This window comes from Thamnophis sirtalis, unplaced genomic scaffold, assembly GCF_051295495.1.
Source record: "Thamnophis sirtalis isolate CommonGarterSnake01/CBP01778 unplaced genomic scaffold, rThaSir2_p1.2 scaffold_3, whole genome shotgun sequence".
NCBI lineage: Eukaryota > Metazoa > Chordata > Lepidosauria > Squamata > Natricidae > Thamnophis > Thamnophis sirtalis.
The window spans coordinates 89,122,692-89,149,255 of record NW_028261383.1 but is presented as its reverse complement, the minus strand read 5'-3'; the positions used below and the strand labels follow the sequence as shown (position 1 = coordinate 89,149,255).

General features: G+C 40.3%; 1 protein-coding gene across 5 annotated transcripts in view; it reads right to left on the bottom strand.

The window, feature by feature from the left end:
• CAMK2A (calcium/calmodulin dependent protein kinase II alpha) overlaps positions 1 to 26,564 on the bottom strand; it is a 162,945-nt gene that overhangs the window by 51,317 nt on the left and 85,064 nt on the right. For all 5 annotated transcript variants that reach the window (XM_087709455.1, XM_087709454.1, XM_087709451.1 and 2 more), the window contains exon 4: positions 1,120 to 1,174. In XM_087709455.1, coding sequence (XP_087565581.1) covers positions 1,120 to 1,174 — 55 coding nt within the window. The remainder of the gene's footprint in view (positions 1 to 1,119; positions 1,175 to 26,564) is intronic.

The following is a 26,564-nucleotide window of genomic DNA, read 5'->3' as shown; positions in this document are numbered from 1 at the left end:
TTGAACTATATGGCATCTCTTCTTGGCTTACAGAGCATCTACTTCTTCCTAGAGTTTGCCAACTGTTTCTTGCTTGTCTAATTGCATACCTTCTTGGAATTGAAAGACCCCATTTCCATCCCAATCTTGCTCTCTTGATAGAGGCAGGAAAAAAGAAAGCAAGCTTCTGGGAAGAAAGGTTAGAATAAAATAGCTGTTTTGATTATGTGAATTTTACAGTAATGAATCTAAGCTGAAACAGCAGGCAGGATCTAATAAAAATGGAGAGAACAGTGCAAGAGCAGCTGGTTCTCCAGGGACTCCATGTTAAAGATGCTAATTTTTGCTCTAATAACTTTGAAGGACTGATCTGCATAAAGAGCAATGGCAATTCTATTAAAGCTGCATGCCTCATAAGGGGGCACTTAAATGCAATCATTTCATGAGTTGATGAAAATTCCAGATGTTGCCATTCTCCATTTGGGATCATCATAGATTATCCTACTCCATTTTCCATCTTTTTTTAACGATGGGAAATGCCTCAAGGAACAAGAGATGGAATAGTTGCATTGTGTGTTTTTATTAGCTACTGCAGGAAACAGCTCTAACTTCTAAACCCCTTATTTACTACTTTCTGATCAGAATGAAGCACAAGCTACAGGGCCAAAGTTTCTAAGAAGGAGTGTCACCATCTCAAAGTAGAAACAGAGGATAGATTTTAAATGGTTGTCCATGATGTACATCACTTGACTCATAACTGATAGTCTGGAAAGTTGAAAAACCATCCCAGAAAAAGTCTATGGCAACCACTTCCTCATCACTACTAAGAAAACTTCATAGCTGCCATCACTAGGCAGCCAAACTTGATTGAATAACACCTTTATGGTACTTTACGGTTTCTCATCAATTGGGAGCTAATGTTTTTTGTAGCACTAACCTGTTTTTTGGAAGATGGTAACAGAACAACAAGAAACAGTGCGTACAAATCACACACAGCAAAGGATCCAATATGCAACATGAAATTCCCTGGAAAAAAACACCCTATGAAAAATGAAGTAGGCATGCATGTTTGTGTCTATAATCTTTTTATTTTGTGGAACTCTCAACATGTATATGAAAATGTTTTCTGTAATTACTTACAGGTCAAATATCAAATAATGGTGTGCCTCTTCTGATATGCTGTCATGGAGTCTCACTGCAAAAATAAAAGAAACATAAGATTATTATTATTATACAATTGTATCACAGCGGCCAGTTGTTTCGCCGGTTTTGGCATTGGTTACTAGTTGGGCCCCACCCAGGGGCCTAGGACGTTGTAACGTATTTTCGTAATATGTGTGCAGATCCAAGCAGTGCGGCTTTTTGCATTTGACTGATGGTGATTTTGTCAATTTTTAACTGTTTCAAATGTAATTCCAGTGCTTTTGGAATAGCACCCAGTGTGCCAATTACCACTGGAATTACCACTGCTGGTTTGTACCATAGTCATTTAATTTCGATTTTTAAGTCCTGGTATTTTGCGATTTTTATAATTTTTTATAATTTTTTATAATTTTTTATAATTTTTTATAATTTTTATAATTTTTATAATTTTTATAATTTTTATAATTTTTATAATTTTTATACTTTTTATAATTTTTTATAATTTTTATACTTTTTATACTTTTTATAATTTTATAATTAATTTTCATAATTTTCATAATTTTCATAATTTTCATAATTTTCATAATTTTCATAATTTTTATAATTTTTATAATTTTCATAATTTTCATAATTTTCATATTTTTTATATTTTTTATATTTTTATATTTTTTATATTTTTTATATCTTTTATATCTTTTATATTTTTTATATATTTTATATTTTTTATATTTTTTATATTTTTTATATTTTTTATAATTTTATATTTTTTATAATTTTATATTTTTTATAATTTTATATTTTTTATAATTTTATATTTTTTATAATTTTTATATTATTATTATTGTTGTTGTTGTTGTTTCTTGCACAGTCAAACAGTTGTTTAGACTGGATTTGGCATTTTGTCATCTATTGAGTCCTTCCCAAGGACCTGGATAGGCTGATGTTGTTTGATGGCTATTATCACAGGTTGGAAGCTGTTCCAAGTAAAGCTGCCTTTTGCAATTGACAAGTGGTCATTTTCTCAATGCCAATTGGATTAAATAGAGCTCCAGATGTCACCATAAAATATTATTATTGTTTCTTTATCCAATAATTGAAATTCTCTAGAATTCTAACAACAATTTAATTTTTCAGTTCTATGGTTGAATAATACACTTCCTTGCTATAATGTGAAAGTACAAGAGCCGAAAATAAAACAATATTGTAACCCATCTCTTTCATTTTCTCAGTTAGGCCTCCTCTTCAGGACTGCCAGCAGTTGAAATCCAAATACATCTGGAGGATGCAAACACACAGATGTTCTTTTAGACCATGAATATATGGCAACATTTCCATGGGAAATATTGATGATATCAGACTGTGAAACTAATAGAATACAAAATTTGGATGTAGTACGGAGAAGAGCAGAAGGAGGTATGAAATTAAGAGAAGGCACAAAGCAGACTTGGGACCAATAGACGGGTATTTGGTATTTGTGTCCAGATGTGGATTGATGGGATTAGTATTGTTGCTGAGAATTGGGAACTTATTTGTTTCAATTCAAATATTCAATTCCTTCAGCTTATATTAGCCAGTAAGATTTTTCAGATCTTTGTGTTATGTGTTTAAAGCTATTACAACAAAAGATGCATTGGATATGTTGCAATGTTGCTTTACCATTGTTCGTATCTTGGCCTGTTTCAGAAAACAATAAACACCTTGATTCACTGTATGATTTTAAATTAAAATAGGAAATTATTTATTGCTTCTAAGTTGTCATAAAATAGTCAACCGACCATTACTTGAATCCTTAGCTGAGTCGTGTATGTGATATAGCCTAGAAAATTTTCCTTTAACAATGAATTAACAATTAAAATGTGTTGCAATTTAAGTGTTAGCTCATATTCAGGAGAAATCATTAATGTACATCAGAGATATATGAAAACATTTTAATGTTATTTAAGACAAGGGAATCCTGGGTATTTTGTATATTTACATGGATATTCAGCTTGTAGGTTTTAATTCAATAGACATATTTTAAAGCATTCTGACTATATTGAACTCAATCACACAAAAGCATTGCAGGTCTGAAATTTCACCTCGCTCAGACAATATTGGGAATCAATCGTAATTGTAATTTTCAGCAATTTTATCTGGAAATCACTATAGCTTATCCAGTTTCCTTTGTTTAGTAACATGTTGGATCAGGAGGAAAGCTGAATAACATCACGACTGAGAAACTCCCCATCTTCCAAATAGCAATTGAGGAGATTCTCAGAAGTGCTGTAATCAGGTTTAGAATAGGATATTCAAACTTCAGAATGTTATCCTTGGAATCCAACAATGAGAGATCAAATCGATGCTTTCTACTCAACAATAGCTAATGTAATTTGCTTGGCAGGGTACCTCCGCTTTAAAAGAAACCTTACTATCACAGCATTCTAGCAGGCAGGATGGCTTAATTTGATATTCTCTGACAAATTCTTGCAGACACCAGTTATCAAGTCAATCTTCCATCCCATCTGGAGATGGCTTCCATGTCCGTGACATTTCCTTTACTTCGACTGCAACTCTGAACAAATGTGTAAACAAAATGTGGAGCATACCAGAGCATACAACCAATGCAGCTAATAGGTTAAAAACATCCAAAAATCCTGCAACCCCACCCCCAAAAAATCAAGTGAACAATCTTTTTACTGAAATAGATCATTGGTGGTGAACGTATGGCACCCGTACGAGAGGTGGCCCACAGAGCCCAAGCTCTGTTTCAGGTCTATGCCATGCATGCACATGCGCCTCCTGCTGGCCAGCTGATCTTTGAGTTTTTGCTGTGCATGCTTGGGGGGGTGCAGGCGCCTGCACCCACGCCTTGCTGTTTGGGCTCGCGCATGTACTTTTGGCACTTGGTGCCTAAAAGGTTCACCATCATTGATCTATATCTATATCTACTTCTATCTATACATCTACATCAATCTATACATTCAGGGGCAGGCTTGAAAAATTACAGCAACGGGTTCGCTGCCCATTGCTGGGTGGGTATGGCCATGGTGGGTGTGGCCTAGTTGGCTTCCTGTATCACGGTGGGGGGTGTGTTTTTTGCCCTCCCCAGGCTCTGGAGGTTTTCCTCAAGCGTCTGGGATTTGGGGGTTCACTGAACTGGACAGAATCCTAGCTAGAGGATCACCCGAACTCATGCAAACCCCCAACAGCCCATCCCTGTATACATCTATATCTAAGAGTCACAGTGGCACAGTGGTTAGAATGCAGCTAGATTGTTGGGGGCAATATGCTGACTCTGTAAACTGCTTAGAGACAGCCTGTAAAGCTGTGAAGCAGTATATAAATTTAAGTTTTTTATTCTCAGTATTCCAGCCAACATATCCAGGTGAGAAGAAGTCAATATATAAAATGAACAAGATACAAATAGAAACTAACCTTGTGGTTCAGCAAAGTCAAGAAATAATGGAAATGTATTTATGTTATTGTTGATTTTGAATCTATAACTTGTACATTGCTCATGTTTATTAATCATTTTGATATGTTCACTAAATGATCGCTCCAGTATAAAACTAAAAAAATAATAATAACCAAAGTTAGTTCCTAGTAAATGCAAATACTTCAGGATCACAAGATCTTAAAATCTTAGTTACAAATGCATTAAGCTTAACATTCCTCCGCACTAAAAACTGATTCACACTACCACTAATGCATTTTTAAATTATTCTTTTAGGGTTCGATAATCTGAGCAATTATGTGCTGTTTCTGAAAGTTATGAAATGTTAATAACAGAAAATCTTTCTTTAAAATGTTTGGTTTTCCATTTCAGTTTAAAACATTCTTCACACAGATGGGAATTACTGGGGTAGAGTGAAATTATTTTAGATTTTGATGAAATTGGTTTGGCCCCCATTAGAAATTGAAAGACAAATGGTTTAGTAAATATAAGAGTTCGGGAGAAACATGTAAATCTTCTTCTTGAAGACCACCAGGGGCTATGCTATTGGCATAGTTCTGCATTATGTTTCCTAATTTTCTGTTCAAGATGGACAACAGTTTATCTGGAAATGGAAAGTTATGAATGCAAATTATTATCTAGAAATGTGTCCATTCAAATGCTCTGTTATTAGGTAAGCGGCTGTACTTTGCTCTCAGTTATTTTCATGTTTTAAAAAGTTAGTAGAATATGTCTTTCACTGAAAAGGACTTTCCTCTGCTTGCTTCTCTTCTCAAAGGAGAAGGAGAAGGGCTTCTTTGGAGCAGATGACAGGGCACATCAATCCAGAGTGTCTACATGTGTATAGGAAACAGGGAAAACATATGTATAAAAAAACAAGGGAGGGAAAGGAAATGATTGGTCCATTAGTGGGAGAAAATGGCAAGAAGATGAGGAAGAGCAGGGAGAAAGCAGAACTGCTTAACTCATTTTTGTACATCTGTCTTTACACAAAAAGAAAAAAAGGCCAACCTATTAAAAAACCTCAGTAAAATGCAGATTAGGAATGCAAGTCAAAATAAGCAAGAAAATGGTAAAACAATCCCTATCCATTCTAGATGAGTTTAAATCAACCAGATGGGTTACACCCCAAGGTTTTAAGGGAACTGGAAGACATGATCTCAGAACCACTGAACCATGTCTTTTAAAGATCCTGAAGCACTGGGGTATAATATAAAACCAGGAATCTACAGACCTATCCACCTGAAATCAATACCTGGGAAGATTCTGGAAAAGATAATCAAGCAACAAATCTACAAACACATAGTTGCAAGCACAATCATAACCAGAAGCCAACATGGGTTTGTCAAAAACAGATCATGCCAGACAAATCTTATTGCATTCTTTGACAAAGTGACAACATTAGTGGAATGGTGAAATGCTGCAGATAATATAATATACTTAGACTTCAGTAAAGCATTTGATAAAGTAGACCACAATTTATTATCTGATAAGATAGAAAAGTATGGGATAAACAGCATCACCACCAAATGGATTCATGACTGGCTGACCAATTGTACTCAACGTGTCAGTGTGCACTCAAAGTCCTTAATGGAACTGTATCTACATGGAAGGATGTATGGAGTGGGGTACAGAGGTGGGTTCCTACCAGTTCACACCTATTCGGTAGAACCGGTTCGTCAAATCTACCGAACTGGTTAGAAGAGGTTCCACCAGTGGACCCGGAAAGCAAGCCAAACCTACAGAAGAGGTTCCAAAATTTTTTGAAACCCACCACTGGTCCTTGGATATGATTATTCTACATTATCATGCTCATATTTATAAAACTCAGTGCCTCTGTGAAAGGTAAGGATGACTACTGCGTTTGTGGTGCAATCAGAACATTGCGTGTGTTGAAGTTGTTTTAACGCAAACCAAAGATGCCTTTTAAAAAAGAAGTTTACATCTTATTCTTATGCATGCCAGTGCTGTGTGTGAGGTAATTTAAGGTGGTTCTGACAAGTGTCGTCGGCATCTTCATATCCAGTCACATGGATGGCAAGCCACTCCCATCCGGTCACATGGGTGGCAAGCCACTCCCACAAAGGAGGCCACACCCACATAGTAGGTTCGAACAATTTTTGAAACCCACCACTGGTGGTTTACCTTAAGATTCTTTCTAAGGCTAAACATTCTTCAATATCTTCATAAATGATTTAGACAAGGGGAAACGATTACAGTGGGGTATGTATGAGGAGAATGCTTGTGCGGTATACATGAGAGGACCGAGAGTGCGGCCTGGAGCCCCCTCCACTGAGTGCAGAAGCAGAAGTGGATGGGGGCCCAGATCCGCCTCTCATCCTAGAATGAATGGTACGAATGGGGGCTGTGGGAGGAGAGGAGGGGTCTACGGGGATGGGGGTGAGCCGGAGCATCTCGGACATAACCGGGAGGGGCAGGTATGATGGGAGCTACAGGGCTAGCCATTCCCGGGGAAGGAGGGTTCGCTACATCACAGCGATCCCTTCTTCCGGCCCTGGAAGCTCAACTCAAGGACCTGGTGACAAGAGAAGTCAGGGCCCTGGTCTCAGGTTGCTGCTGCTAAATGCCAGGTCTGTGATCCATAAAGCTCCCCTTGTCCGGGACTTAATATTAGATGAGGGGGCAGACCTGGCATTTATTACTGAGGCCTGGCTGGGCCATGAAGGAGGAGTCCCCCTCTCAGAAATGTGCCCAGAGGGGTTTCAGGTGCTCCACCAACCACAACATCAAAGAAGGGGTGGGGGAGTGGCAGTTGTTATCCGAAGGTCATTATTTCCTTGCTCCAGAGATTGTGGGGTGTGAGTCTCTTCTCTTGCAGTTGGTCCTAGGGGTTCAAGTGGGCTTGTTCTTGACGTACCTACCTCCCAGCTGCGTCGCAACAGCCCTGCCTGCGCTCCTAGAGACAGTAGCTGGGGTGGCAGTTGAGTTCCCCAGACTAATTGTACTGGGGGACTTCAACCTACCATCTCTAGGCAAACACTCTGATGGGGCTCAGGAGTTCATGGCTTCCATGACAACCATGGACTTGACCCAGGTAATTCAGGGTCCGACTCATAGATGGGACACACGCTCGACCTCGTATTTCTCTCGGGAGAGAATGTGGAGACGTGATCTTGAATTAAGGGGAATAGAGATCTCGCCCTTGTCATGGTCAGATCACTCCTGGATGAGGCTTGACTTTAGGAAGCTACTCCCCCATTGCAGGGAGGTGGAACCAACTAAATGGTTCCGCCCCAGGTGCCTGATGGACCCGCTGGGATTTCAGAAGGAGCTTGGAGTGATACCTGACTCCCTTGCCCACAATCCGACAGAGTCCTTGGTCGCCACCTGGAATACTGTAGCGGCGGAGGCGCTGGATCAGATTGCACCTTTGTGACCTCTCCGTGGCAGTGGATCCAGGAGGGCACCTTGGTTTACTGAGGAACTCCTGGAGATGAAGCGCCAAAAGAGATGCCTAGAGCGACGCTGGAGGGCTAGCAACTCCGAATCCGACTGAACACTATTAAGAGCCTTCATTAGGACTTTTTTAGTGGCGATACGGGCAGCAAAATGTACACATTTTTCAGCTCTTATTGCATCTGCAGAATCTCACCCAGCCGCCCTGTTTAGGATAACCCACTCCCTCTTGAAGGATGAGGACGTGGGGGAACCCTTACAGGGAAGGGCTGAAGAGTTCGTTCAGTTTCTGTCGGACAAAATCACTCAGATTCGGGCAGACCTGGACTCCACTTGGACAGTACCAGCGGAGATACTGAGGGAGGGTCTTGATCAGATTTCTTGGAATGAGTTCCAGCTTGTCACCCCTGAAGAAGTGGACAAGGCCATGGGAGTGATGAGCACCTCCACCTGTTTACTGGACCCATGTCCCTCTTGGTTAGTCGCGACCAGAAGGGAGGTAACACGAGGCTGGCTCCAGATGATGACGAATGGAGGGATCGTTCCCGCAACCTTTGAAGGAAGTGGTGGTGAGATCATTCGCCGGCACGGGATTAAATACCATCAATATGCGGATGATACACAACTGTATCTCTCCGCCCCGTGCCAGCTCAGTGTAGCGGTGGATGTGATGTGCCAGTGCCTGGAAGCTGTCAGGATCTGGATGGGAGTGAACAAACTCGCACTCAATCCTGACAAGACCGAGTGGCTGTGAATGTTGCCCCAAAAGGACAGCCCAGATAGTCCATCCCTAATCCTGGAGGGTGAAAATTTACATCCCTCAGAGAGGGCCCGCAACTTGGGGGTCCTCCTGGATCTGCAGCTGACACTAGAACATCATCTGTCGGCTGTGCCAGGGGGGCCTTTGCCCAGGTTCACCTGGTGCATCAGTTGCAGCCCTATTTGGATTGGGAGGCACTTCAAACAGTCACTCATGCCACCTCAAGACTCGACTACTGTAATGCGCTTTACATGGGGCTGCCCCTGAAAACTAGTCCAGAACGCAGCCGCGCGAGCGATACTGGGTGTACCAAGATACACCCATGTTACACCTATCCTCCGTGAGCTGCACTGGCTTCCTATTGGTCTCCGAACACGATTCAAGGTGCCGGTCATTACCTTTATATGGCTTAGGACCTCGATACCTGCGAGACCGCCTACAGCCGCATACCTCCCAATGGCCGATAAGATCGCACAGGGTGGGCCTTCTTTGGGTGCCATCAGCCAGGCAATGTCGGCTGGCAGCTCCCCAGAGGAGGGCCTTCTCTGTAGCCGCTCCAACCCTATGGAACAAACTTCCCCCTGAGATCCGGACCCTGCCCACTCTCATGGCCTTCTGAAAGGCTACTAAAACCTGGCTATTCCAGCAGGCCTGGGGGCTGACCTCATGACTGAGGTCCAGCCCCGACCAGAGTGGGTGTATGATGTGGTTTTAATCTATTTTCTTTGTTCTTTTAATTCTTTATATTTTTTAAGATTTGTTTCTTTCTGTAAGCCGCCCAGAGTCCTCCAGGATTGGGCGGCCTATAAATCTATTAAATGAATGAATGAATGAATGAATGAATGAATGAATGAATGAATGAATGAATGAATGAATGAATGAAAGGGAACTCATCAAATTTGCAGGTGACACTGAGCTAGTAGGAATAGCCAATCCAGAATATATACTATATACAATGTATAGAAGGATTTCAACAGACTTGAACACTGGGCCCTATCTAATAAAATGAAATTCAATGGTGAGAAAAGTAAGGTTCTACATTTAGGCAACAAAAACTAAATGCTCAGGTATAGAATAGGTGGTGCCTGTATCAACAGTAGTAACTGTGAGAAGGATCTTGGAGTCCTAGTGAACAATTACTTAAATATGAGCTAGTAGTGTACTCTAGCTACAAAAAATCCAATGCAGTCCTAGGCTGCATTAATAAAGGGATAGAATCAAGAGCACATAAACGGTTAGTATCACTTTATAATGCCTTGGTAAGACCACATTTGGAATATTGCATCCAGTTTTGGTCACCGTGATATAAAAAAGATGTTGAGATTCCAGAAAAAGTGAAGAGAAGAAGAATAAAGATGATTAGGAGACTGGAGGATAAATCATATGAAGAACAGTTGCAAGAATGTCTGGTTTAATTAAAATAAGGACTAAGATAGCAATGACATGATAGCAATGTTCTAATATCTAAGAGCTACTATAAAGAAGTGGGGGATCAACTATTCTTCAAAGCACCAGAAGGCAGAACAAGAAGCAAAGGATGGAAACTAATCAAAGAGAAAACCAACCTAGAACTAAGGAGAAATTTCCTGACCAAACAATTAATCAGTGGAACAACCTTCTTCCAGAAGTGGTACGTATTCCAACCCTAGAGGTTTTTAGGAAAAGATTAGACAACCATTTGTCTGAAATGGGATAGGATTTTCTATTTGAGCACGCGGATGGTGGGGGTGGATTAGAAGACCTCCAAAATCCCTGCTGTTATTCTGTGGGTAAACAAAAGTACCACCTTTTATATAACAACTTTAGCATAATTCAGTATGATATAGATGTTTTTTCTCCTGAAGTCCAATTTGCACAAGTCTGTTCTTTTGTTATTTTTATTAGCTTCTGTCATCTTTATTTAGCTCCTAAGTGTTATTACTGTATATCCAAGCATTGTTTTTATTCCCACTTTCTTATGTATTTGAAATTTTTCTAATATTTTACATCTTGTATCATATATTTGATTAATTTTGTTATTCTTCACAGACTTTTCTGGCTTAATGTGTAAAAAGGTAACAAGATTTATATATGATTTTACAGTTTTCCGTTGCATACGTTTTTATACAGCATACATGTATCTTTCATAACGTCCTTGTTTCCAATGTTTATAATCCAAATCTTTATATATCTCCTGAAAGCTTCAAGATCAAATATGACTAGGAATGATTATCAATTTTCATTTATGATTAAGCACAATACAATTGTATATACTCTTCTAAGTATATATCAATATGTAAATGTGACCTGACCTTGATACAGTTTGATTTATTTTGGACATAACTGAGTTACCTAATTATTGCAATAGGGAGCCACAAGAAAACCAAACTGGTCTACTTTATAGGTTTCTTCAAGGGCTAATTAATAATATATGTGAGGCACTTTAGACAAACATTTTATAAATACTTAATCGTTATACTGCATAGAGGAATAAAATGTTATGTAAGGAAAATGTGGCAGAGATTAAAAAACTAGAATACCAACCTCTAGGATATGAGAAGATAGGATAAATGAGAGAAGAAGAAGAAGAAGAAAAATCACTTTTATGATGCTTTAGTGAAAAACATTTCCTATGACATGATATATTTTTCTTGCAACATATTTTATTTTTTAGCATGCTTGCCTTGAAATTTTCTTCTAAGCTATAAAAATATCACCTTTGGTAATATATTGTCATCTTGAGCCAGTCTGCACTGAATTTCCTCTGAAATTTATTATAGCATTGCAAATTATTATAGGGATTTATGAGTTCTGTTGTGCTTGAATGAATCTTTTTTTCTCATTCTCCATTGTACATTTGAAGATTTGAGACATGGCTGTTAATCCTATCTGTTTGCTCCCTAGTTCCATGTGTGCATAATGACAGGCAACCTGATGATAGTAAACAGTATAGTTCAGTAATATTTCTGCTTATCCTATCTTTTCCCCTCTGTGTGCTCTTATCGTTCCCTTGTTGGGTTTTCATTTTCTGGGATTGGGGATGGGTCCTATGTCCTCTGTGTCACATATTTAGACCCATAAATGTCAAACAGCATGAGCAGCAGCATTTGATTTCGACCACCATTCAGAGGTGGGTTACTGCCGGTTCACTCCTGTACGTGCTTCATGCTCATGCACAGTTCAATAGAAATTGTTCTGCACATGTGCAGAACTACAAAACAAGATGGCAGTGGTAAGTGCGGTGACCAGGGAGCTGGTTTGGAGGCGTGGCCAGCCTGGGTCACTGCTGGTTCTGCAACCCGGGCTGGCATACCAGTACCAGTTCAGCAAAACCGAGCCAAACCCACCTCTGTCACCATCAGACCATGACAGAAGATCAAGTTTTCTGCTATGCATTCTCATCTAAAAATAAAGATAAAATTGCCATCCCAATTCTCCAGAAACAGGCGAGGCAAGGCAAGGCGAAAGCAGAGGGGGAAGCAGGGAGTGGAGTCAAATGGAGAGGAGAGGAGAGGACATTGTTATTCACTGCTCTTGGTTTCAGTTCTACAAAATTAACTATTTTAGGAAGCTTCAAATGGTTAATATTAGGATCTATCTGGGCATATCATCTAAAGATGAACAAACTAGATAACATAAAGGCCATATAGTAAATCCAAGTACCTGAATGGGAAGCAGGTTCAGGACTTGCCAAGATAGTATTCCTCCAATATAGACCAGGGGGTGTCAAACACGATTCCATTGAGGGCCGTGTCTGGGTTGTGTTTGACTCGAGGTGTTGGAATGGGCATGGCCAGGATGGGTGTGGCCAGTTCAACATCACTTATGTCAGGGACATCTGTGGTGGCCTGAGTGATCTGTCAGGTAAAATGGACTTCCAAGCTCCATTTTCAGCTGTGACAGCCTCCTACAACCCTCTGCCAATGAAAAAGAAGCTCGTGAGGGCCGTGAGCCTTCCTTCACTGTTTTCAGGGAGGCCCCATGGGCCAGATCTAAGCACTCCTTGGGCCAGATCCAGCCTGCGGGTCTTAAATTTGACACCCCTGCCTTAGACCTTAAATGGCACTCCCAGAAACATATCTTTTAGGAGCTGAGTCATCAACATATGGAAAACCATAAGTGTACGAGGAAGGGAAGCAACTGTTTAAAGGCAATTTTCTTAAGCCTGGGTGTTGCATCCCTCTGACGCAGCTGGCAGCCAAGCCACGCCTTGCAAGAGGCTGATTGGTCCTGGTGCGGCTGCCGGCCGGCAGGAGAATTGCGGCTACCCCATTGGTCGCCCGCCTGACAACTATCAGTATAAATAGCAAGTCCAGCGCACGTATTCTGAAACTTGCTGTCAGTTCGGTTCTCAATAAAGGTTCCTGTTGAACGTTACCTCATTGCCTCCTTGTAATTAAAACTGACCTTCATAAATCTAGGCTGTTTAGTTTAGGGTGAGGTGAGGAACAAGGAACTTTGGGTGTTTATGGCCATCCCAGAGTGGGAATCATAGGAGAAACAACTCCTGTACAACTAAGTCCATACTTTGGCATCGTCTATTTATGAGTTTCTTGAATTTTGAAATAGGTACTACCATTGTCTTTATCACCTGAACCTGGCCCAGTACTATAAAAACAGTCAAAGCAGTGACTGGGGCCACCTAGAGGTTTCCAAGTATAGCAGGCCTTTAGTCTTTAGAAAAAAATCACACCTGCTCATGGGTGCTGCAGGGCTAGCATAGGAGACCCTAAGCATTTGCTTATAGTAGCACGATGAGGGAAGAGTGGAGCAGCATAAAGAAGAGGGTCAGAGGGCAAGTGCTAAACTAGATTATGAAACTTGCCATAAATGCTGTATATAACTATGGATAGGTATTAGGCCATTTTTGTTGCCCAGAAGGATGAGTTGGTCAGCTCTGGAAGCCATCTTTTACATTGGACTTTCAGGCCTGCCACATTTTTCTGCTGTGGGAAAATGGGAGGGAGGGTTATATGGAATATGGGAGATACCGTATATAGCCTAAATAACATTCCTTTCTCAGAGAGTCAAGGACATCTTGCCCTGCACCTTGAGTGGTGTGACTGGGAGGCATCTCCAGTTGGGATGGTGCCTGATTGGACCATGTGATGGACATGCGGGTGCTGGGCATGGACTTGAACTTTCACTTGGGTGAGGAAAACCTGGAAGTTTTCAGATTCAGGTTTTCCCAGCTGTATCAATATGACATCTCTAATAAAATGGAACTTTGAGGAAATTTAAGCCTCGGAGTCTTTGTTCATTGGGGGTGTTATTTGGAATAGCTGACAGAGGTATTCTACTACTTCCCAGTCTGGTGCTCTCCCAATATATTGTCTCCTTAATGGAACGTCAAGGCTTTTTTTCATCTTCAGTCTATATTATAGCAACGTGTAAGGAAATGGAGGTGATCATAGAAACAGTTGTAGATAGGCTATAAGCAGTACTTTAGCTTGTTACCTTGAGAAGAATCAAATGATTGTGTAATTGGATTTCACACCTCCAAAGATTAATGCTATTCTTCTGTTCAAGTAATGTTTGTTAATTTAGTTAACTGTCAAAGGAAGAAAACCATTTGTTCTCAATTTTCTTAAAATAACTGATCTGCAATAAGAATGCGACAGCAAGGTGTACCTAATGCGTTTCTACACATTCGCTTACAAAATTTATTTAATTGTTACACTGAAGGAAATCTGTAGAATAATGATAATGATTTATCATAGGACGGCAACACAAGCTGCTTCTTCACACTATGTGATGTGCTATTCAATGGAAAGATGGGTTTCTGCTTCAGAAAATTAGAAATTGGTCCATGTAATGTCAAATTTTGAAAAGAAATTTGACACTTAGGGGATGAATCAGGAAAGTACAAGCTTTATACTTCAAAGATAGGTTTAATCACTTATAATTAAAAATACATACGTACGATGAAACTCACTGAAAAAGAATCCAATTATCTTCTACAAAGTCCTATCTAGTTAAACTATTACAATTCTGTGGGAATGGAGGAGTGACATTGGTAGATATTTTCTTTAACTGAGCTCTCAAAAGGAAAAAAAATCAACACTGAAGTTATGGAAGACAACTTAATAAACCAATTTTATCTTGCGATGAAACAGGCAAGAAATATAATAAGCATCAGTAAGAAAACAATTGAAAATACAATTGGCATTATTATCATGTCTTTATATAATTCTATGCACAATTCTAGAAAATTTTTCAGAACAGATAGGAAGAACTAAAACCAACCAATATTGAAACAATTCTCTTACGATATATTATTGCAATGTAGATATATCAGCTTAGATAAAGGCAGTAAAGTGAGTATTATCGACGTTTGTGCTAGCAAGGGAAAAAGTATAAGGGTTGTCCCATGAATATTTAAACGAGATGAAGAGATGACATTTGACACATAGTTAATTTATAGACAAGCAAAGTTCATCATTTTGAATGAGGAATTAACTACTAATGGCTTAGTCATAAGAGTGATGTGTTCATTCACTAGAAGTAGCATTCTTTTAAATAATAGTTGCTGAATAAAAGCAAAATGCTTAGGGTCAAGCATCAAGCATCTACTATTATGGAAGCAGAATAATGAATATTTTATTGTTTTATTTATTATGTTCTCATCTGCTTAACAACCACTATACCAACCATCCTTTGAAATGGCTCTGTAAATGGATTTAAGTCACGGCAGCTGACACATACATCAATGTTACATGAGCATATAGGCCAATCCCAATTGCTTCCCTCACTTTTTTTAAGCTATCAGAAGTTTATCAGACTTCTTCAAAGTAAAACACATTGCGGGGTAGGAAGTTAGCATCCACCCCTCTCTCACAAGAATGAAATATTCTAGGAAATATTAAAAAGACAGAATATTATACTTTCCCTGAAGGAGAAACATGTTTCTAAAGACAAACTCAGAGCCTTAGCTCCCTGCCCCAACCCAGCAGATATTTTGGTGCCAACCTGTCTACAAGACAAAAGGCCTTCAGCTCCAGGGTGATAGGATTAGCCTTCTACCCATCTCACTACATGGCAGCTGGGAAAATTACATCCCACAGCATGATTTAATCAAGCTTGGAACTCAAGACAGCCTACAACATTACCCCTGCATAGCCCCATTGGAGTCTGAAAACCAATCGGAATACTTTTCTTACACAGGAACAGGAAGCTCTAAGGTGAGGCCCAAGAGAGGGTATAAATCTCCTTCCCTCCCTCCCTCCTTCCCTCCCTCCCCCCCTCTCTCTCTCATGCTCTTTTTGCCCAGAACTTCAAACCATGTGGTCCTGTCCACCCTTAAACCATCATTCCAAATAGCCTCCATGTTTCCAGTGTCTTTCTACCCACTTGGAACTGAACTCAGATGGACATTTCTTCCAATAGTGGAAACCTAATCAAGAGATTTCCAATTGAAGTTCAATCTATTGTTGTCAATCTATTGTTGGGGGCACTGAGGAATCTCAAGAAATAATTGCCACAGAGTAAAGCTATAATCCTCCAATACCACCTTTTCTTACATGGCGATCAAGTAGCAACTGAAGTAAAACAAAGCCCTCTAACTTTCAGCTGGAGAGTATATTTAGAACCTATTACCAAGATCGATAATGCTAAAGGGGGGGTGGGGTGTCAAAGCAATCAATAGGATTACACTTCCTTTTCTGTCTACCAGCAAATGTCATATTGGAGGGCAAACAAAATTGTTTTCTGTCCCAAGGCTCAGCATGATTTTTCACTGTATTGATGAAGATGTCAACTTCATAAAAAAATCTCTAGACTGTTATGGAATCCCTTACTCAAGTATCTTATCTCGAAAAGATATTAGAAACTAATCATTACTTCCAGATCCAAATGTATTTCTTCAGGAGCAATCTGGTTTCTATCTCTTCCTCTTTCAATGAGTAATTAAGAATGATGTGGATCCCTGTGGCCATTTCTTCCTCACTAATCTAGCAAACCAAGACAGTCAAAGATTGAGCATAACAAAGGTTGAAAATAACAATTAATAACATTTGTCCAATTTGCATCCTCACCAGTGGTGGGTTTCAATTTTTTTAGAAACTATTCTGTGGGTGTGGCCTGTTTTGTGGGAGTGGCTTGGTGATCATGTGACCAGGTGGGCATGGCCAACTTGGAAAATGTGGTGAAACTCACTTAACAACGCTCTTGTTTAGCAACCAAAATTTTGGGCTCAATTGTGGTGATAAATTCATTTGTTCTTTCTTTCTTTCTTTCTTTCTCTCTCTTTTCTTCCTTCCTTTTGTCTCTCTCTTTCTCTCTTTTCTTTCTACTCTCTCCCACTTTCTTTTTCTTTCTTTTTTCTTTTCTTTCTTTCTTTCTTTCTTTCTTTCTTTCTTTCTTTCTTTTTTTCTTCCTTTCTTTCTCTCTCTCTCTCTCTGTCTATCTGTCTGTCTCTTTCTCTTTGTGTGGCTCTTTGTCTCTCCCGCCCTCCCTCCCTCCGTGTCTCTCTCTGTCATTCTCTCTGTGTGTCTGGCTGGCTGGCTCTTTCTCTCTGTATCTCCTCCCTCCCTCTGTATGTGTGTCTGTCTGTCTCTCACTCACTTTCTCTCTCTATGTGTCTGTCTGTCTGTCTCTATCTCTCCCTCTGTGTGTGTGTGTGCCTCTCTCTGTCTGTCTGTCTCTGACTGACTGTCTCTCTCACTCACTCACTCACTCACACACACACACACACACACACACACATATTGTGATCACCTTGTTGAGTGTTCCAATCACATTTGAAGCATTCAACAACTGGCCTGTATTTATGGTTTTTTTGCAGCATTCTGCAGTCATAGGACCAAAATATATGGTTAAAAGTACCTGGCAGCAGCGTTTTTCCAGGGGGGGGGGAGGCTCCACAGAACATCCCAAGACCAATGCCACCAAATCTGCCCTCTTCAGGGATAGGTCCTCTTCAGAAGGACAAGGCCCCGCTGGCCCCCTCACATTCCTTGTCTTCCAGCTATAGCCGCACGCCATGGAAAAGATAGGCGGACGTACACCCACATAATTATAGGCCCGGAGAGGGAGCCTCTGCACAAACCCGGGCGAGTGAGAATGTTACGAAGGCTCAGGGATGAGGGACAGAATCTTTGCTGCAGGACAGTAAAGCTTTGTCCGCCAGAGGCAGCAGGACCAAAGCCCCTCTTCCAACTGGCCCTTCCTCTGGCGAGGGACCCAGCTGCCCTGCTGCCTCTGGCTTCCCTCCGAGAGTCTCCGCTCTCCAGACCTATAATTGTCCAGTGTGCATGTGCGCCTATGTTTTCCATGGCATGGAGCGACTCCGGAGCCAGTCCAAATAGCCTTCATTGGCTGATTTAGTTGCTATGCCTATTCATTGGCTGACCTTGTGTCAGCTGAATACCATGGATACTGGTAGGCAGAGGCAGAATTTTTCTTCTTATTTTCCTCCCGAAAAACTAAGGTGCGTCTTATAGTCCGAAAAATATGGCAATTGTATTTCCTGTGGGATCCAAAATATAAATGATTTCAAAGCGTTCAGCAAATTTATCATTGCAGCAGTTGGAGAGCTGATTGATTCCTTTCAGTCTTTCAAACGAACTACAGGTAGTCCTCGATTTACAACCACAATTGAGCGCAAAATTGCTTTTGTTAACTGAGACATTTGTTAACAGAATTTTATTACCTTTCTTACCTCAATTGTTAAGTGAATCACTGCAGTTGATAAATTAGTAACCCGGTTGTGGAGTGAATGTGGCTTCCCCATTGATTTTGCTTGTCAGGAGGTCACAAAAGAGAATCAGATAACCTTGGGACACAGCAACGGTCATAAATATGAACCAGTTGCCAAGCACCTGAATTTTGATCCCATGATCGTGGGGATGCTGCAAAGGTAGTAATTGTGAAAAATGGTCATAAATCACTTTTTCTCTGTGCTGTTGTAACTTTGAACGGTCGCTAAATGAACTGCTGTAAGTCAAGGATTACCTGTATGTCAGTTTTGGGAGAAGTATACAATCAGGCATACCTTCTACCTTCAGAAGTTGTTGAGTTACCAAGAAAATTATATAGCAATTTTTGGCAATGAGGTCTGCCATTAGCTTATTGTGCATGCTTATGGATGGAATAAGAAACTAATTTAATTCCTTTGGCAGCTACTAGGTTTGTTTTTACAAAACACTGTAGAAGAAAAGTACAACTCTTTTTTTTTGTAGGAGAACTATTTAAAAGGGTAGGAAAGTGCATTGGCCAAAAAAATTAGCACAACAATGAAGAGCTTTGAAACCTTGTAAAAATAAGAATGCGTTTATTCAAATCTAGTCACTACCCCTTTGCTTTATTAACAATGTTTTTCCTAAGAGGTTACATTCACCTGAATAAATATTCTAAGTAAAAAATATTGAATCAGGATCTTTAAAGCCTCTTACATCCATTTTAAATGCTTGTACATATATGTGCATGTTTCCAATTTATTTTCTTTTTCCATCGTTATTGCTCTTTTTAATTTAATCCTTCCATGGTTATTGTTATTGCTCTTTAATTTCTTTTTATTTCTGTGCTTTATTTTATCTTTTGACGTTTCCTTTAAATTGAAAAGCAAAACAATGAAATAAATGGCTTCTTTAATTTATTTTTAATGTTTTTATCTGTATCCCATCTTTGCTATTTTTACAAAATACCTCAAGGTGATGAACATATATCAACACATCTCCTTCCTATTTTCCACAGAACAATCCCTTTGTGAAGTGGGTTGTGCCGAGAGAAAAACATAACTGGTCAAGGTCACCCAGCTGGGTTTCATGGCTAAGGTGAGACTTTCTAACCTGGTGCCTTTATCACTTGACCTTCTCTGCTCATAATTGTATGTGCTACAATGTAAAACGGGGAAGGTAATACACAATCACACAACCTCTCCTATTCATTGCACTCAGAATCAAGCAAATCCGTATCGGTCTCCGGACACGCTTCAAGGTGCTAGTCGTAACTTATAAAGCCCTTCATGGTATTGGACCTGGGTACTTGAGAGACCGCCTGCTGCCAATTACCTCCCAAAGACCCATTAGATCACACAGGGTCGGCCTTCTCCGGGTTCTGTCTACCAGCCAATGCCATCTGGTTACTACCCGGGGAGGGCCTTCTCTGTGGCAGCTCCGGCCCTTTGGAATGAGCTCCCCGCAGAGATTCAGAACCTCACCTCTCTCCAGGCCTTCTGAAAAGCCGTTAAAACCTGGCTGTGCCAGCAGGCCTGGGGTTGATGAGTTCCCTTCCCCTCTCGACCTGTGTGGCTGTGTGACTCTTGGCTATTTTTAACTACTTGTATTGTACTTTGTGTTCCCTTTCCCCCTTGAGTTGTTCGCCGCCCTGAGTCCCCCTGGGAATAGGGCGGCATATAAATAAAACAAATCTCAATCTTTTAAACCGTAAGATTCTAACTCAGTGAAATTGTCCTTTCCTTCATAGGGTGGATGGTGCAGTGAGGTAACATGAATCTCTTCAGTTAATAGTTTCTTAGCCTTTTACATCAGGGGTGTCAAACTCAATTTCATTGAGGGCTGCATCAGGGTTGTGTTTGGCCTCGGGGGGGGGGGGGATGTGGCCAGGGGGGGGGGTGGCCAGTTCAACATCACTTCTGTCAGGGACACCTGTGTTGGCCCAAGTGCTCTGCAAGCGAAAACTAGCTCCCAAGCTCCATTTTCGGCTGCCTCGTGCAACCATCTGCCAGTGAAAATGGAGCTCGGGAGGGCTGGTCCTTCACTATTTCCAGGGCAGCCTTGCAGCAGAGGTGGTATTCAGGAGGTTCTGAACAGTTCTGGAGAACCAGTAGCGGAAATTCTGACTACCACTTCTGACTGGCCCCGCCCCAACTATTCTCTGCATCCCAAGTCCCAGCTGATCGGGAGGAAATGGGGATTTTGCAGTTACCTTCCCCTGCAGTAAGGCTGGAATCGAGATTTTTACAGTATCCTTCCCCTGCCACATCCACCAAGCCAGGGCCACATAACCAGTAGTAAAAAAAAATTGAATCCCACCACTGCACTGCAGGCCAGATCTAAGTACCCCACAGGTCGGATCTTGCCCTAGGCCTTGAATTTGACATCCCTGCTTTAGATAGTAACCTCTGCCATGTCATTTATTTCAATATGTGGAAAGCTTGCTCCGCTTTAATCTGATAACCCTCCTGTGCCTATACTTCTGTATTATACTGACAGCACTACTGTTTATGGCATTAGTAGAAGACAGAATTCAGAGAGTCTGCTCAATCATGGTTTCATGAGCAAGCCACCATTGGCTTAGTTTACATAATATGTTGTGCTAAAATTAAAGCATATGACAACTAACGGTGATACAGGAAACCAGCCCAAGTACTCCCAAAAGACAGAACTCTGCATTGTTTTGCCCTTAGCTTCATAATCACATGGATCTCAGTTCAGTCCTTCCAGAGTCAGTTTCCCTTTGCATTTCCAGCACTGCATTCTGGATCCTTCTAGATCAATCAAATAGTCAACCTACTTATGCTGCTGTCATAAAGAATGATATCTTTGAATTTACCAAGCAGCAGCGAGCTGTGGGGGTGTGAAGGGGAAGAAGAATAGCTTTCTGGGTATAAATAGCAACCTGTTAACTAGTAGGCTATTATGTTAACACAATCCTGTCTGACTCAACAGAAAAGTGCTGCCATTTTGTTAGGTTCAGATTTAGATCTTTCAGGAGAGCAAAGTAAAAAAGCAGGGTCCATGCTTGATCATTTGGCCAAACAGCCAAATCTGAACAATGGGAAAGAAAGTGGTATGCAAGTAAACTGCAAATGAACTAAAATAAATCCTAGGGAATCTTTATCTGCAGATTTCTGAAAAAAACAAGCTACTGTGATTAGGTATAGTTGCAGTGACTAAATTGAAAAAGCTACCCTAGCAGAAGGTAGGATGGCCTTTCAGTTGTATTTGTGCTGGATGTTTACTTTGAATAGCAGAATAACACAGTTGGGAGATCTTCTAGCCAACCCCTGCTTAAGTAGTAAACCCTATGCCATTTCGAACAAAGGGTCACAATCTCTTCTTAAAAACCTTCATGATAGAGCACCCACAACTTCTGGAGGCAAGTTGTTCCACTGATTAATTGTTCCAACTGTCAAGAAATTTCTCCCTAGTTCTATGTTGCTTCTCTCCTTGATTAGTTTCCATCCATTGCTTCTTGCCCTGCCTTCAGCTGTTTTGGAGAAAAGGTTGATCCCCTCTTCTTTGTGGCAGCCCCTTAGATATTGCAATAGCAATAGCACTTAAACTTATATACCACTTTACAGTGCTTTACAGCCTTCTCTAAGCAGTGTACAGAGTCAACATATTGCCCCCAACAATCTGGGTCCTCATTTTACCGATCTTGGAAGGCTGGAAGGCTGAATCAACCTTGAGCCGATGAGATTTGAACTGGCAAATTCCAGTCAGCCGGCAGTCAGCAGAATTAGCCTGGACTCTAACCACTGAGCCACCACAGCTCATTGAAACACTGCTACTGCAACTGTTCTTCATATATTTTAGTCTCCAGTCCCCTAATCATCTTTGTTGCTGTTCTCTGCACTCTACCTAGAGTCTCAACCTCTTTTTATATTGTGGTGACCCAAACTGGATGCAATATTTCAAGTGTGGCCTTACCAAAGCATTATAAAGTATTTAAACCATTGCATACTGAATTATCCAAGTAGCATGGTCTCACAGAGCATAGTAACCTATAAAACAGTATTGCTGGGTTTGTGTAACTAGCCATGTTTAGACGTGTTTGGCTTGCTTGTGGCTCTGGACATCATGGGAAGCTGCATCTTTCCAACAAAAACTGTTAAGCATATGGGAGAATTGTTTTACCCCATTGTATCTGATCAAAGGAGGAAATAAAAATAATGTGACATTTCACAAAAGAAAGGATGAAAGTGTTTGGGGATAAAACAGCTTTAACAATTAAGAGAAAATGCTCAGGAAAAAAATGAGTTTGATTAAAAAAATAACAATGAGCAGAGCTACTGACTCTTTTGTGTACAACATAATAAATGTATCCTTCTAACTAATAAATAAAATTGCAGAACTTAATTGTCTTTGGAAATTGGCCATCCTAGAAAAAGCAGCCTGTTATGTGATCTTGTAGTGTACTTAACACTAGTTAACATATTTTGGTTTCCGTTCATAAAAATAAAAATGCTTTTTACGACTGCAGAGGAAAAAAAATGGAGAGGAACCAACTGAATCTCCAAAATGCTTCTCACTAAAGTGAAGAAGTACTCAATTCTCTTAGGGGAAGCTGAAATATCTGCTAGATATATTGAAACATCAGAAATGTTAATTATCTTATCCCCTATGGAATACAGAAAAGCCACGGCTACAGCATTTTCCTATGCTGAATCTTATTTTGGGAAGTCACCCAGAGAAAGGACATTTTGGGGAAACGAGGAGATTTTAAAAGTTATAATTTCTCCTGTCTTTTGAACTCCTATTTTTTTTTAAAAAATTAACTAAACGCACAAAAAAGAAAGCATACACATTCTTTTATAACATTATAAAGGGAAAAGGATAAAAAGAAACAAACAGATACAGATGTTTCTTGTACAACTGTATAAATGTATGCATGTCTGTGAAGACATGAGGACATGCATACACATGTAAAGTTGTACAATAAACATTTCAATAAATGGAAGCCACAATTGGTTGCAGTCATCCAGTGTCTTTTCACCCCTTGATGTATTCCATCATTAATATTTTATCATTAGATTCCTAAGCCACTGACTTACAGCAGCAGAGACTTCATATTGTACAATATAACTGGTATTGGCTAGGATAATAAATATGTTGCTTTCCTATACTTTTTATACATAAATAGTGATGAAGAGAGAGACTGAAGGGTGTGTGAGAGAGATGGTGATCAAAATGAAAGAATAGATATTGGAAGTGGTGCATTAAAACTTCTCCAGTTGGATATCCTCCATGCATCTCTCCAAATTCAAAGAAGAAAGCATCATTGTCATCATCATTCTCATCATCAGTTTAATGCATGTTTCTATTCTATGCTCCCAGGAGAAGCTAGGCAAGGATAGTTAACAAGAAAAGACCAATCAAAAATAATAGTTGTACTATCATTATTTTATAATGTTAATTGGATATTGATAACATTGACTTTTGTCACAGATTTATCAGCATCGATCAAGTTCAAGTTTGAAAATAAAGAGGTGAAGATAAGAAGGTAGGGTATAGATCAGTGTTTCGCTGGCTGGGGAATTCTGGGAGTTGAAGTCTGGACATCTTCAAGTTGCCAAGGTTGAGAAACACTGGTATAGATGGTTATATACATGGTAAATTATGCTACATATTAAATTATAAATAATAAAAATATCATTTTTGTATAGACTCCTTGTGTGGTTCTATTAGAAGTGAACCCTTTTTAGAATCTCATATGAGCAGTCAATATTTGTTCTGAAGAATTTAGTGATTTGGGTTTGTTTGTTTTTTACTTATGAAAGATATAACAAAACCAAGTTTGATGCAAGTTTGGCTTGAGTGTGCTGAGCTACTTTAAACAAACAGATGGTAAAAATAGGTGAAAGCCTTAAAAAGTAGCAACCTGGAAGTACAACACGTATTCAAGAAACCAAAATAGCCTGGCAGAGATCTGAACTTAGTGCCAGATGGAGCCAAGATATTATTATGGTTTATGCTGTTTATTTTTTCATTAAGCACATTGTCTTGCTGTGATTTTTTTTATCTGTTTTAAATTAATTCTAATTACCCGCAGGCATTCAGAAAGCCTGTGGTGCACTCCTTATTGAATTACTGTTCTTTCCATTAGAATTATTTGTTTTCCTTGTCAATATCTCTCTTCCATTTTGGTCAGATTTGTCACTTGAAAACATCAGTGTAAAAATGTTCACACACATACACACACACACAAAGTTTTTGAAGTGATGAGAAGGAACAATGGTCTCATTGGCTCTCTTTTATTTTGAAGATCTGGGTCCTACACATGTACCCAGAACTATTAACCTCTTCCTTCCCCTCCATTCTCCACATATGATTATTTATCTCCCCCATTATTATTTATCTGAGGAAGCATTCCTGTCGTTGGGGCAAAGGAAAGAAAGGGACGAGAAAAAAGAAAAAAACCCGTTGCCATAGCAGCCGCTTGGTCCAGCAATCATCCGTCTGTCCCCATTTGAGGGAAAGGACCTGACTCTGCTCTACTGGCATTTGCCCAAGACAGATTCAAGTTGACAGGCTCTTTAGGAACTGAATCATTTATAAAGCAGAGGCCACATGGGTGTGCATGTACGTGGGCATGTGTGAAGAGAATAAGGAGGGAGGAAACATGGGTGATGCTAGGGACATGTGTTACAGGCAGAGCACGCATGAGGGGACCAGCAGGGTCTGTTTTGCATGAACTTTCTTTCATTCTTTCATCCATTCTAGCAAAGCCCCTATTAGATTCCAGCTAGTTCTTCAAATCAAGGACATTTATTCTATAACAGTGGGAAGAGCTTTGGAGAGCAAGGAGACCAGAGATGTGTTTCATATAATTTTACCACTGGCTCACCATGCACTGAAACTGTGAGCACATGCACCTTCCCCGCGTGCCCCTTCTGTGTGGGCACCTTCCGTGCATGCGCTTTGCTCGCACGTGTGGCTTGCACACATGTGCAAGGCTTAGAAAACATGGCTAAATAGGACAGCATAGAGCCGGGGTGGTGGCCGGGCCCACCTGCAGGTCAACACTACTGGTTCACCCAAACCGGTCCGAATCGGCTGAATACCACCACTGAAGGGGACCAAGGGGACAGAACATATGGCTGCCCTTTTCTTCCCTCAGCGCATATATATGGGTTTGAGCTGCAGACATTAGTAGGTGAATTGTGTTTTTCTTCTTGTATGAAAAGCCACTTTGTGTTTTCAAGGCACAAGACCAAGCCTGCAAGCCTTTTCAGGCCATTAAAGCAACACTAAAGGATGCAAGGAAAAATTCTTAAGGGATGAATCTCTCCTTTATCTTTTTACCAATCAATGCCCTTCTCCCACGATGACAGGAAAACCAACCTTTTTCCTGACTTTGGAGGACTCCTGTCATCTTTTTCTTTTACTGCTGTTCACCTTGAAAAGCAGTCAGATTCCACTCTGGTGCTGTTCCGACTACTACAGGCGCAGGCAAAAGAAATGGAAAGGGGGAAGAGTTGCATAGCAACCCCATTCAGGACAGACGAGCTGCCATCATCTTTTTGCTTGGCAAGACCTGGTGCCTTTAAAATAGGCACAATTCTCCAAGCATTGAAAATATTATTGCAATAAAGGACTTTGCTGCTGCTAAATAAATTCAGCCACTGTTGTTTATAAACCATGGCTCATGGGTGTTATGTAATTCCAGCCAAGTGTGAGTCAACACATCATGGTTAAGCAAACCAAGGCATAATGTGCAAATCCATACATCCTCTTGCAAATGTGTTTCTCTTAATTAGAAGGATTATATTATTTAGATAAGTGTTGTGTGAGATGCAGCTCAGTTGGGACAGGCTAAAGCAAACAGCTGGGTCATGTACAAAAGTGAACAAGAATCGCCCAGTCTCTTTTCCACAATACAATACAATGCAATACAATACAATAGCAGAGTTGGATGGGACCTTGGAGGTCTTCTAGTCCAACCCCCTGCCTAGGCAGGAAACCCTATACCATTTCAGACAAATGGCTATCCAACATCTTCTTAAAGATTTCCAGTGTTGGGGCATTCACAACTTATGGAGGCAAGCTGTTCCACTGATTAATTGTTGTAATTGTCGGGAAATTTTTCCTCAGTTCTAAGTTGCTTCTCTCCTTGATCAGTTTCTTGTTCTGCCCTCAGGTGCCTTCTTTGTGGCAAGCCTGAGATATT